Below are 13,903 nucleotides of genomic sequence, written 5' to 3'. Positions count from 1 at the left end.
ATATGTTATCAACTTTAAAGCGATCTTTCATCTTGTTAACTCACTGATAAGCCCTGTGAGCAAAAGTATATTTGGGCTATATCATGAATGTCTACTTACCTATAGAACAACTAAAATAGAACATACACCTCAAAATTGACACACAGAAATATATATATCAACCCAATCATACATAACCTTTATGCTGCCAAAATTTGCAGCCTTTATTTGTAAGTCCTACGTAAGCCTCGGGCCTATTCTCCCTCATCTTGTAATGTTTTGAGTTGGGCCATCCCAACTGTATAGCCAGAAGCCTATAATGGCAATAAAGGAAAAGAAAAAGAAATTGCTGAGTTCAAAAAAATATTTTTGTTAAATGAAGCAGCTTCAGGTAGTCCAACCAACTCTCAGAACAGACTAGGAAGCAGACAGACAAGACACATGGAACATACAAATCAATTGATTTTAAATCAAAGTGCTCTTGGGCCAGGAATTTAGCTCAGTGGTTCTACCACCTGCCTCACAAGCACAAGGTCCCAAGTTTGATCCCCAGTACCCCCCAAAAAACAACATTAAATCAGGGCCGGGGATTTAGCTCAGTGGTTTCACAGCCTGCTATGCAAGCGCAAGTTTGCAAGATTGAACCTGAGTTCAATCCCTGGTACTAAAAAAACAAAAAACACAAAAAACCCCCCAATAAATCAAAGTGCTCTTTTAGATGTACTGGGCATGCCACACCGCAGTAATTTCTTTCATAGTTGTAGGTCTAGAGCCATAAACAAACTAATAGTTAGAATTCTTTCCAGGCTACCACTTGCCTCAAAAGTGCAAGGTCCCGAGTTCGATCCCTGGTACCAAAAAATAATAATAATAAAAGAAAACTTTGAGGTGGGGATTTAGCTTAGTGGTTCCTATGCCTGCCCTGCAAGCACAAGGAGCCGAGTTCGATTCCCGGTACCAAAAAAAAAAAAAAATCTTTCCAGGGATTCAGTTAGCTCTTTTTTCTTATGTAAGTCACAACCTTATTTCCTTTACTACTTTAAGCTACTCTGAATACCTTTTTTTTTTTTTTTTGGTACCGAGGATTGAACTCGGGTCCTTGCGCTTGCGCAGCAGGTGGCGAAACCACTGAGCTAAATCCCTGGCCCTGAATACCTTTTTTTGTTAATACAATAAGAGTCAGAAAAAGAAAAGACAGAAAAGCTTTGAGGCCTTGTCTTTTTACTCTCTAATATACCTTTGGAGAAAAATCAACTTTACAATCCTTCATCTTAAATCGGTTCCAAGTTCATAAACTAACGTAAAGGTGATGTTTTGGAGATAGACATTGAGTTACCTACAAGCGTATAAGATTTACTCCATGCCTTTAAGATCTCTCCTGTATACTTCTAGAAAGAGATAAAGAAAGAAAAGAGAAAAGATGGGATCTTGTTTAGGTCCCTGAGGTCAGGCTGCCTGAGCTGCCCACCTCATCCTGGTGTTATGGGGTAGCTCCTTCTAAAAGTGGTTCACCCATTAAATGCTATGAGTTCTGGGTTACCTGGGTCTCCTTCTAGAATTAGATTCCAGATTCTTCTCATCTGAACAAACAATTGGACAAAATGAGAAAAACCAGTGGCAGAGTTTATTTGAGAAGTTAAAAGTGAAGAGTGAGAGAGAAACTGGCTCTGCTGAGTGAGCTTGGGCCAAGTAAAAGAGGAAAAAGCAAGATAAAAGAACACCCTAGGGCCTGGGATTTAGCTCAGTGGCTCTGCTCCTGCTTTGCAAGCACAAGGTTCTGATTTATCCCCCCTACCACCAAAAAAAAAAAAAAAAAAGAACACCCTAAGGCCAGGTGTGGTGGCACAGGACTGTAATCCCAGAGGCTGAGGCAGGAGAATTGCCTTGAGTTCAAGGCCAGACTGGCTATATAATGAGTTCAAGGACAGTCTGAACTACACAGCAAGACCCTATCTCAAAAAACAAACAGCTCATTGGTTCCAGCGCCTGCCTGGCAAGCACAAGGTCCCGAGTTCCATCTCCAGTACCAAAAAAAAAGAAAACAAACACCATCCTGAAGAAAGCAGGTTGGGCTATCGTGAAGAAAGCCATGATAGCAAACTCTTCTTGGTGTCGGTGTCCTTTTACACTGTCTAGATTTCAAGGAAACATCTACATCCTGGTCCTGAGGGCGGTGCTGGTGTCCCATGCCTCAGACTGACTGATCTAGACCATCCTATTGGAAACTTGCTTGAGTTCTCACAGGAAGTCCATGTGTAGCGCTTTGGGAACTATTTTTCACTTGTGTTCTGAGATCTTGTAGTTAACCAGTCACACCTGCTTCCCCAGCCAGCTTGCTTTCCCATCCCTTAATCTCCTGCATCTCCTGGGTCACACCACAGACCTGCCCCATACTGGGGTTGGGCTTCATGTGTGACCCGCCCCACTTCCTAGGGTCAGAACCGCCCAAGTTCAGCAGCTCTGCCCTGTTACTCAGAGTGGGCACTGACTGGGGGGCAGCTCTGCTGTTTTCCATCATGTCCACGTTCCTGGAACACAGCTATTCCAACCTTTATCAACAGATCAGGAAAGCAGGAAAAGGAGATGTGGTAAACAGCCTTCTTTGACCTGGACATAAGGGATTTCCCCTCTTCTTCCCCTCTTTGGTTATTTTGCCATATTATCTCATTAGTTTCCTTCTGATAGCTATCGCAGTTTGTCACTGTCTGGTCATTTCTCACGTGAGTGCTTATTTACTTATTTTGCCAGTCCCTGCCTGAGCGTTACTCTCCACTCCTCCAGGAGCCTTGGGGTTTCACTCAGCAGTACCCTCTGCTGCTTACAGGGGGCAGCACCACAGCAGACGCATGGACCGTAAACACAACTGACGGGAGGAACACTTAACCTCCACCCTGGGCTGGGAACCAGAAGACTCAAATCCTGGCCCTAACTCTGGGAGCTGAGTGACTCTAATCAAGTTATTTAACTCCTTTCTGTGACATTAGGGGATGCATTGGTCAGAACATTTTTGTGAACCCTCTCAGCTTTGGAAATTTAAAGGTCTATGGTTATTATATTATCAGATTTCATAATTTTTTTGGGGGGGTACCGGATAGCAAACTTGGGACCTTGCGCTTGCAAGGCAGGCGCTGGAACCATTGAGCTAAATCCCTGGCCCTGACTTCATAATTTTTTTTGGTACCGAGGATCGAACTTAGGTCCTTGCACTTGCAGGGCAGGCGGTGGAACCACTGAGCTAAATCCCCAGCCCATAATTTTTTTGAGACAAGGTCTCGCTATGTAATTCAGACTGGTCTTGAACTCACTGTGTATCCCAGTCTGGTCTCCAATGCATGGCAATCCTCCTGATTCAGCCTCCCAAGTGCTGGGATCACAAGTAAGTGCCACCATGCCTGGCTGTAGATCCTAGGGGAAAAGGAAAATTGAATGAGATTGCGATAGCCAACTCTACTATCTTGTGCTTCAACACCATTTTGTACCTGTGCTTGGACAAAGCACCCAAAACCCCACATCCTACTTGGCAGTAAACTCACTGCAGTTGCAGGATGTTCTGTAGCTCACCTGGTGTGTGAAACTTCCTTGTGCCCCCCACTAACCTGGCATGGTTCTGCTTCAGAAAGATTCCGCTTGCTCTCCCCTGAGCCCTCCCTAAATGAAAGCATGATTTAAAAGGAGAACTCAAACTGCTTCCCATTGCTGAGGGTGCTAGCCCCCCTCGGCCACCGGCTGTAATAAAAGGGCTCCAACCTGGCAGAGTGTGGTGCATCTCCATTGTTCTAACTCGCTTGTCCGCAAGGTGGAGATAAAATAGACTTAATATCTATTTCTAGACTTAAAAAAAGAACTAGAAACTGAGAATGTAGTTCAGTGGTAAGGAGCCTGCCTAGCATGCTTGAGGCCCTGAATTTGATCTTCAATACTATAAAAACAACCCTAAGAAAATTTTTCATAAACCTGTAATCATTAGAGATCTGGAAGTCTTTTGGTGGTAACCATAATAATACTCAAATGCTTCTCTCCCTTTAATGTTTTCAAAAAAATAAAAAGTTCAGTCTTAGCTCCCATCACTTCTTTAAAATACAACCTCAAGGGCCGGGGATTTAGCTCAGTGGTTCCGATGCCTGCCTCCCAAGTGCAAGGTCCAGAGTTTGATCCCTGGTACAAAAAAAAACACAAACCCTCAAAAACTGTGTCTTCTTTGACCCCCAAGGCCCTAAGAAAGCCCTTTGACCTTCTTTTACACCTGTGCTTGACCCTCCTACTCTCTGGAAGACTGAGAAAAATGGTCACCTAAAAACCAAACTGTAGCTGGGTGAGGTGGCACACACCTGTAATCCCAGTACTTGGGAGGCTGAGGCAGGAGGATTATCATGATTTCAAGGGCAGCCTGGGCTACACAGTGAGTTCAATGCCAGGTTGAACTTCATAGGTAGACCCTGTCTCAAAATCCAACTGAACCCAACCCAATCCAACCCAAACCAAAACAAAAAAAACTTAGAGGCAAGCAGTGATCATGTCCACCTGACAACCATCAAGATAGGGAAAAGGGAGCCCTGGATACTTCATTCTCTACTCAAACCCTAGTTGTCACCACCACCCAAAGATAAAGAGACTAATCATTATACTGTGAGCCCCTAGAAGACCTCAAACTGCCCCGCCCCCCCCCATCAATTACCAGTATTGTGCAGTTGAACTGTAAAGATACATACTCTGGCTGCTGGCACACACCTACAATCCTAGCTCTTTTGGAGCGAGACAGGAGGAGCATGAATTCAAGTTCAGCCTGAGCAACATGGCAAGTCCCCCCCTTTAAAAAAGAAAAAGAAAATCTGCTAAAAGACAGCCTTTTACAAAGTACAGACCCTGGCTGTGCCTGGGGTGGGAGGGGGAATTTAAAAGATTAATCAGTCAATTGGCAGGCTCCTAGGTGTGTCACATTTTTGAGATGCAGGCAGAAGCTCACTTACTGTTCTCACCGGGAAGCACTTCCCTCCATTCTTCTGCATTTTCATAGTATTCCAAACTCAAATACATATTTTAGATTTTATTTTTCTGTGTATACTTTTAGAAAATGCATAGTTAGGCTTATTTATAAATCCTGGGAATATTTATTATCCCTGGGAATAATGGAAGGCTCACTGATCTGGTTCTTTTTTTTGAGACAAGGTCTCACTATGTAGCTCAGGCTGTCCTGGAACTATCACGATCCTTCTGCCTCAGCTTCCCAAGTGCTGCGATTACAGGCATGCACCACCACCCTGCTGATGAAGGGGCTCCTTTTTATAACTAGTTTCTCAATTTTTTTTTTTTGTACTGGGGATCGAACTCAGGACCTTGTGCTTGCAAGGCAGGCGTGGTGCCACTGAGCTAAATCCCTGGCCCGAGTTTCTCAATTTTTAAAACTATATTCAGCCAACTGAGAAAATCTGTTCAAATCTTTTTTTTTTCAAACCTTACTTTCTATAAGATGCAGTTCAAAAAACAATGGGTGTTTGTTTCCAAATGTGAACTTTATTATTTAATACATTCCAATTACCCTCTCCGTCATTTAGGGATTCTCTGCCATTAAGAATCTGCGATTTCCACAACTGCTCTAATTTTGTAATGGCAGGAGGGCAGCATCAAATCCACTTTAAATTTATACACTCCAACGCCTTCTGAGACACAACCTGTGTGTGGTTTATATTTATCTTGGATAAACTGAGCGAGGAACGCCCCAGGTTTAGAAGAGGGTCGGTGAGGGGATGGAGAGGCTGTTTGCTGTTTGTGTTCGTGCACACCAGGCCCAGTGGGGCAGGAAGAAAAGTTCCAAGGAAAGGACCGAGGGCTGCTCTTCATGTGACCAGGCTTGCCTGAGCGGGCCACCTTCTTCTGAACCTAACCCTGAGGGGTGAAAGGATACCAGAACCACTGAGACTGACCAGGGGGAGAGTTAAGTCTTACTCGCCAACTATGCCTCCACTGAATGATTTGTTAGTCTCGCAGTGGAGGGAATAAAACGTTGACTATTTCAGAGTGAACACACTGAGCGCTCTACACATCTTCCTTGGTTCAGGGTGTCTCTTCCATTTATTCACTATTTTAGCTGCACCACAACCGCGGGACAGTGTAATTCGTGCCCCTATTCACAGATAAGGCAGGACACTCATTTGGAGAGCAGTGGGGTTCAGAAAGAGCTCGACGCTCTTACCTCGGCGGCTGGGGCTGGGAGATGACCGCCCCGGAAAGCGGCTTTTGGGAATCCCCTTTGAAACTGTGGCTGAAGGCCAGCTTGGGCTCCTGCCCAGGCTACAGCAGTAGATGTGGAAAATGTGTTTAGGAAGACTGGCCCGGAGTGCACGGAGGGCGATCACTAGAGCCACGCCTGCCGGTCCTTACCAACAGCCCTTTCCAGGGGCGCTCTCGGGAGGAGGAGGAGGAGGAGGAGGAGGAGGGTTCAGAGTCCCCACCTCCTCTCGGGGACAAAGGCGGCGCTCTTTTGGGTTCCGGAGAGGGCGGTGGGCACCCGAGGGCGGCGCGCGGAGCCGCGCTTTGTCTTCCGGCTGCGGGAGAGCACGAGGCGGCGGTGCGCGCCAGCCTGGTCCGAGGCTGCCAAGGGCTGGGCTGGCCAGGAGCCCTCCCTCTGCACGGGTTCCCGCAGCAGGCCGGAGTCTGGCACCCGGCATCGGAAGCGGGGCAGTCTGCTCGGCGTCCACAGGCGCCTCGAGTCGGGCGCTGTCCCCTTTGTGCCCGCAGCCCGGGCAGCCGTGGCATACGAGCGCCCCGCGGGCTCGGGAGGCGGGCCTGCGCTGACGTCAGCCACTCGGGATCGAGGTGCCGCACCCCACCCCGGGGTTTGCCACAGGGCAGTCCGTGAGGTAGACGCTTCGTAGGTGTAGGGTCCCTTACGGCCAGCGAACTGTCCAGTCCGTCCTCCGGACGGGAAGCTGTTTCGCAGCTTGGGGGAATTTGGTCGGACGAGCCACGCCCTTCCCCCCCCACCCCGCTTTAGGGTTCCTGGGCCACGCCCACTAAGGGGAAGACCAGTTCTAGACCGCGCCTCTTCCTTGGGCGCGCGGAAGGACGTCCAAAATGGAGTAGCGTGGGTGACGGAATTAAACCAGCGAAATTAGCCGTGCGAAAGCCGCGGGGGGCTGCCTTCCGCACGCCTCTTCCGGGGTGCTGCGCCTGCGCACTACTCCCCGTGAGCTTCCCGGCGGAGCGTACACGCCCGAGGTCACTGGGGCGCGCAAAGGAGGAGGGGCAAATTGCGTAGGTGCGCGCGCCTCTGGAATGACGCAAGAGAGCAGGCGAGTCTGGAGGATCGGAAGGGTAGAGTGGCGCAGCCAGGTTGTTTGGTGGGCGGTACGTAAGGCCGCTCTGGGCTTCGGGAGCCTAGCTCACTGGCCTAGTCGGCTCTAGGAACAGATCCGGGGGAAAGGGTGGAGATCTCCGGGTCAGGGGCTGCTGTCGTTGTCCCCGCCGCCACCGCCGCCGCCGCCGCCGCCGCTGGCTCGCCAGCCCGCGCTTGGCCGGCCCTGCCGGTTAGGGTAAGCGGGTTCCCCTTCCCGGAGAGAGGAGCGTGAGGCGAAAGCGTGTGGGAGACCGTCAGGGGCCTGGGGGAGGTGTACGTGAGGGGCGGGTTTGTGAGCAGGGGGAGTGGTGGTAAGAGCGCCACTCAGTAATAGTTTTCTAGTGATAGGTGCCAGGACTTTACAAAGCATCCTTTATGCATCATTCTGTGTAACCGCCACTGCAGTCCTCCGAGGTGCATGCTACTATCAGACCCATTTTACAAGTGGGAAAACGGAGACGCCAAAAGTAACTTATGTGAGAGGCCACACTGGACGTGGCCAGGCGTCGAACTTAGAGCTGTCTGGTGCGGAGGCCTGTCATTTTAGTATCTTTGCCTTACAAATATAACCCAAGAAGACCGAAAAGTGGGTATCGGGGTATTGGACTGTATATAGTGTTTTCTCAGTGTTTCCGGTCAACTTTGACCCGTCTTAGGTGTCTTGTAAGAAGAGAAGAAATTTAGTGTTCTCCTGAAGTCCTGTGAACCACCTGTGAAATAACTAAAAACATGGCCAATATTTAAAGAAGCATATAGATGGCCCACTAGCTTGCAGTCTGAATACATCCCTCCCAACACACATAACCCACCTGCTGTTGTGGCCCTAAGCCTGAGAAGGAAAATGGGAAGGGGTACGCAGCAGACTCTTCAATAGTAGAAGTAGAAGTGTGTATCAACAGCTCTTAATCTGGGGTCTTGAACCTCTAGAAAGTCACTTTCTAGATAGGCTTCATCTGCAAGGTATAGCGGGCCAGGGATTCAGCTCAGGGGCGCCGCACCTGCCTCGCAAGCAAAAGGTCCTGAGTTTGATCCCGGTACCAAAACAAAAACAAAAAAAACCTTGGTGTAGTACAAGGTATATGCATGAGTTTAAATTTAAAGGTATTTTCTTGATGAGACTCCCAAAGGGTTATCCGTCTTTTAAAAACATGAAGGTCTAATGTCGTGGACGCCTCTGGCAAGTCTCTCCAATGTCACTGTGAACAATATTCCCTCACAGTCCATGTTCATTCCAGTGCCTGTCTCCTAGGGCCCAGTGGTCTAGTTGCTTCTGTGACCTTATGCAGCCTAGAGACATCGGTGATGCAAAAATATGCTGTTTGGTGAGGTTTGGTCCCCAGGGATTTTATTCATTCATTTATATATATCTACAAACTGATAAATTGCACCCTAGAACAGAGAAACTCAGGAAATTTTTAATCCAGTGGAAAACTTTGGACATGTTCGTTATCCACAAACTTTTCAATTTTATTGGGCTTTTTAAAGTATCATTCATTGGCAGTATGCATAAGAACTAATTATTGATGTGTTTTTTATTGATTTTTAACTATGAAGGATTCGTGTTACTACTATTATCATTTCTGAGTATAAGGGAGTGGCAGCATGTTTTTTGTTTCCAGTATTAGTAATAAGTGAAGAGTGAACATGTTATTCCTTTGTTTCAGTTGTTGCTTCAACTTGAGTAGCTATGAAATCATAGGGCAAGGGCCCTGGTCAGTTGCCAGAGGGGTATTTACATTCCCTTTTTCTGCTGGTAAATGAGAGGATGTGAGATATGCCAGTAATACACAAAGTCCTTTCGTTGTATTCTGTTGAGTCATAGGAAAAGAGTAGAAATGGGGCTTGGACATAAGTCTTCTTCCTATGTTGTTTTCATCTCTTGTTTCTTATTTTACGTGTAGGCTGTTTCATATAAAGCGCCATTGATATTCAGAAGATAAATATTTCTGAGGTTAGAGGAAGTTTTGTGAAGGAATGGAGTTTGCAGATAACAAAAAAGAAGGATTCTGAGTGACAAAAGAGTGCCCCAGGCAGGAGAAAAGAATCTTCAGAGGAAAGGAAGTTCACTAGGATAAAGGAAGTACACTGGAGGGGTACTGAGGAGGGTAGCCTGGCCATGTGGGCAGAGGCTCAGAAAGAAAATGATGACTGATGATCACAATCAAATTATTTTTTAATAAATTTTATTTAATCCCATTCCTGCTTCAAGCCCCCTCCCATCTGTATATACAAAAGCTTTGTTTCCATGTTTTACTTCTATTCAAATTATATTTTGATTGGGCTGGGGATTTAGCTCAGTGGTTCGGTCGCCTGCCTCACAAGTACAAGGTCCCAAGTTTGATCCCCGGTACAAAAAACCCCCAAATTATATATATATATATTTTTTTTTTTATTGCACATCACTCCTTTATTATACTGATTTGGAAAAAAGTTAAGTTATGCTCAAAATGAGTATTGGGCCCATGTGGCAGGGCCAAGCCAACTGGAACATGATTCATAAATCAGACATAGTGAAAGACACACTTGGACATGGTCAAGAGGCATTTTCACTGCCACCAAAACAAGGCAGAGGGATCCTAAGATACACAGCAGGATGCACTCCTGCCCCACAGAGGCCAGAGTTTATCCTGTGCTAGTGTGAGGAATGGCTTATTTTCTGGTGACCACATGTGGAACTATTCAACCACCGCTAGAAACCCCAGAAGGGTTTTTGTTTACCTTTTTTTTTTTTTGTAGAAAAATTTAACACATAAACTTAATTTAGGATTAATCTCAACCTTCTGGAGTCAGCTCCTCTAGGGTGAGGGAGGAAATCATTGTTTTTTTAATCACCATGCAGGTTACATTCATCTCCCACTGGAATGACTTGAGCTCTCCAACAGTGACCAGACTAGAGAGTACAGGGCTGGCTCCTAGGAGCACAATATGCTCTCTGGCCTCTCCTCATTGGTCATGCCTTGGCATGGTTCCTCCTTGTCCCCTACTCAAGCACATCCTTAGTAAACAAAGCAGAAGCTCTAGGAAAAAACAGTTACTATCTGTCAACGCTCCGGAATAAGAAGAGCCTTCCCTGGGCTTGGACTGAGAACTTGTGTCCTAGAGGTACTATTCTGACTAGATTCTATCAAGGGAGTGGGTGTAGGAGCCAAAATGCTAAAATGAAAATGGGAGCCACAGGTCCCCATCTGCAACTACAATATAAGATGCCTACAGATGTGATCAGTGTGATGGGTGTGGGGGAGAGGTACAGAGGAATGGATGGGGGGAGCAGGCTGCTTGCTGGCCTTCACTTCTTGGCCTTGCCCTGGGCAGCCACAGCTTCCATGGCTTTACGGACGGTCTCTTCATCCCCTAGGAACTGCATGGGCTTGATGGGCTTTAAGTTCTTATCCAACTCGTAGACAATAGGAATACCAGTTGGCATGTTCAACTCCATGATAGCTTCTTCAGAGAGACCTTGCAGATGCTTGACTATACCCCAAAGGCTGTTGCCATGGGCTGCAATCAAGACCCGTTTCCCTTCCTTGATCTGGGGAACAATTTCTTCATTCCAGAATGGCAGAGCTCTGGCAGTAGTGTCTTTCAGACTCTCACAGGAAGGCAGCTGATCTTCAGTGAGGTCTGCATACCTACGGTCCTTACTGATGTTACTGTAGAAGGGATGATCAGGCTCCATTGGAGGTGGTGGGACATCATAGGAGTGCCTTCAGATCTTTACCTGAGCCTGACCATGCTTGGCAGCAGTTTCTGCTTTATTAAGGCCAGTCAGACCCCCATAGTGCCGCTCATTGAGATGCCAAGTTCTCACCACTGTCAGTCACATATGGTCAGTGGCATCCAGTACAGTCCAGAGGGTCCGGATTGCCCTTTTCTGCACTGAGGTGAAGCAGATGTCAAATTCATAGCCAGCATCTCATAGCGCCTGCCCACCGCGCTTCGCCTCCTCGTGGCCAGCCGGGCTTAGATCAGCATCGTACCAGCCGCTAAAGCGGTTCTCCAGGTTCCAGGCGCTCTCTCTGTGCCGGATCAGCACTAGCTTATAGGCGGCCATGGCGACGGGTTAGAGATGCAGTGCCGACTAGAGCTCGCTGAGATTCTGGTGGCATTTCCCCGCCCCAACATGCGCACCAACCCCCCTCAAATTATATTTTGATCACCTGTTAGAATGTTTAAATGGTATCTCAGTTCATTTGTGCTCTTATAACAAAATACCTGTGACTGGGTAATTTATAAAGAACAAATTTCTCACAGTTCTAGAGGCTGGGAAATCCAAGCAGCTACAAGGCTGATGTCTGGGAAGAGCTGCTCTCTGAAGCCGATATGGCACCTTGGTGCTGGATCCTCCATTGCGGAGCACTAATCACTGTGTCTTCCTGTGCAGAAGGGATGGAAGTGAGCACTCCCTCAGCCTTGAGCCCTTTTATAAGGATGTAATTCCAGTGCCCAGTGTGGTGGCGCATGCCTGTGCTCCTAGCTCTCAGGAGGCTGAGGCAGGAGGATCCTCATGAGTTCATGGTCAGCCAGGGCTACATAATGAGACCCTGTCTCAAAAAAAAAAAAAGAAGAAAAGATGCTGGTTCCTTTTAGCCCTTATGATTCAATAACCTTCCCGAAGACCATATTTCTCTCTCTTTTTTTTTTGTACCAGGGATTGAACTTCGGACCTTGCGCTTTCGAGGCAGGGCCTGGAACCACTGAGCTAAATCCCAAAATCCCCAGCGAGATCATATTTCTTTTTTCTTTTTTTTTTTTTTTTGGTACCAGGGATCGAACTCAGGTCCTTGCGCTTGCACAGCAGACAACGAAACCACTGAGCTAAATCCCCGGCCCGAGATCATATTTCTTAACACTGTAGTACTAGAGATTAAATTTCAACATGAATTTTAGAGGGGGCATCATCATTCAAATCATAGCAAGTGATTCTTGGAATCAATAATTTTTCATAGATTTTTACGCAAAAAGGAAGTGATAAAATTAGTTTGAGGGAAAAATGGTCTAGCAGATAGCCAGGATATTGGATACAGTGGCGGTAGGAAAGGCTGGAGCTGAGAAATCAGATTTCCTTGCATCAGCCCTATCGCACAGCCAGTGCTGAAATGTCGTTGGTTGTACTGAGAACATAGAAAAGGAACTGAGGAAGAATGGTAGGCTTTTACACCTTCATGTTATTCCCAAAAGGATCTGTGGCTGTTAAAAATTACCTTTCTCAGGCTGGGGATTTAGCTCAGTGGTTTCGCCGCCTGCTGTGCAAGCACAAGGACCCAAGTTCAATCCTCAGTACCAAAAAAAAAAAAAAATTACCTTTCTCTCCAGCACCCTGCCCCCCCTCATTATTTTCACTGTACATAGTAATTCTGAGAAGAAGCCCACAAGGAAGGTGTGGAAAGAGCAGATGGCATCAGGGTTGACTGTAACACACTTAGTGTGTGTAATGTCAAGCCTGTGACTTTTGTAAAAGTACTCTCTGGGTGTGGTGAGGCATACCTATAATCCCAGCACTTGGGAGGCTGAGCCAGGAGGACTGCCATGAGTTCCAGGCCAGCCTGGGCTACACTGAATTCAAGGCCAGTCAACTACATAGTGAGTCCCTGTCTCAAATAAACAAAAAGGGACTGACCCCTCCTTTACTAACAACCCCAAGGTATAGATTTCAGGGACCCTCCAGGTCTCTTGTGGGCTTGGACATAGACAATAGATTCTTGAAACCTGTTGCGGTTTTACATGAATTTGCTTTTCTGCTTGAGAATAAATGTTCCTTATTTTGTTGCCTGAAAAAAAAAAAAAAAAAAAGACCGAAAAGTGAGAAGAGAAAGAGAATGAGGTGTCAGGAGGAGGGGAGGGCAGCCCTGAACGGGACAGGATGGTGACAGGAGACAGCCCGAGAAGACCTGGGGTTGGAACTTGGCGGGCCTCCCCTTCTAACTCACCTCCTTCCCCTTAGTTCTTGCAGCCCCACAGCTTTTCTTTGCTGTTGCGTGGCTTTATGAACCAGAGCCGCTCTGCAGGGGCCAGCTCTCTGATGTGGGCCCTCGGGTGGCTTTAAGAACTGGAGGGACAATGGCCCGTTCAGGGCAGTGTCTTCAGGCACTGTTTGTTCGTAGGGCGGCAGTGAGGGCCACAGGTCTGTGGAGGCCTTGTGTAGAGAGGACCCTGCTCTCATTTTTTCCTTTTCCATCCATCTATGTGAGGCAGAGCCTTTGTTCAGGCCTCTAGAGTAGGCAGTAGTGTTTCTTTTCCCTTGCACACCTAGGCTAAAACAAAACCAGAAAAACCAGAGACTCAACTGAGTGTTCTTTTTCCAGGTGAGCCTAGTACTCCAGACTGCTTGCTGAAAAAACTGGCCGGTGGCATTATTATTAGTTGCTCTTCAGAGCTTTGTCCAGTGAAGAACCGTAACTTTGTTTAGTTGACACAATAGAATAAAAAATGAGCAGGAGTGATCTGAACAAATTGGTCTGCAGGTCAGCACGGAGCAGGGGACTTGGTAGTTTGGCAGCTTGTAGGGCTGCATGTGTCTGTGAACATCTCTCCCTCTTGCATGGTTTAAAAGTGGCCCATGTGGGAGTCAAGTTTTAAAGTCAGCCTGTGAGA

At 47.0% G+C, this 13,903-nt stretch overlaps 2 protein-coding genes and 1 pseudogene across 15 annotated transcripts in view; 1 reads left to right on the top strand and 2 right to left on the bottom strand.

The window, feature by feature from the left end:
• Window positions 1-6,495, bottom strand: part of Faxdc2 (fatty acid hydroxylase domain containing 2) — a 47,415-nt gene extending 40,920 nt beyond the window's left edge. The window contains exons 1-2 of the mRNA XM_004836510.4: window positions 6,170-6,495; window positions 3,285-3,384 (exon numbers count right to left, since the gene is read on the bottom strand). Coding sequence (XP_004836567.2) covers window positions 3,285-3,369 — 85 coding nt within the window. The 5' untranslated portion in view covers window positions 3,370-3,384; window positions 6,170-6,495. The remainder of the gene's footprint in view (window positions 1-3,284; window positions 3,385-6,169) is intronic.
• Cnot8 (CCR4-NOT transcription complex subunit 8) overlaps window positions 1-13,903 on the top strand; it is a 106,131-nt gene that overhangs the window by 27,821 nt on the left and 64,407 nt on the right. The window contains exon 1 of one of the 14 annotated variants that reach the window (XM_087194532.1): window positions 6,831-7,508. The exons of 9 other annotated variants lie outside the window; for them this stretch is intronic. The gene's annotated coding sequence lies outside the window, so the exon portion shown is untranslated. Of the gene's footprint in view, window positions 1-6,830; window positions 7,509-13,903 lie in introns of those variants that run through there. 4 more of the 14 variants (XM_087194530.1, XM_087194535.1, XM_087194539.1 and 1 more) reach the window with 4 other exon arrangements.
• On the bottom strand, window positions 9,693-11,383 carry LOC101716883 (phosphoglycerate mutase 1-like; annotated as a pseudogene).

This window comes from Heterocephalus glaber, unplaced genomic scaffold (genome assembly GCF_053883595.1).
Source record: "Heterocephalus glaber isolate CG9 unplaced genomic scaffold, H.glaber_assembly_v1.0 deba00001606, whole genome shotgun sequence".
NCBI lineage: Eukaryota > Metazoa > Chordata > Mammalia > Rodentia > Bathyergidae > Heterocephalus > Heterocephalus glaber.
Note: the sequence above shows the minus strand (reverse complement) of the source record. Positions and strands in the feature narration are given on the sequence as shown.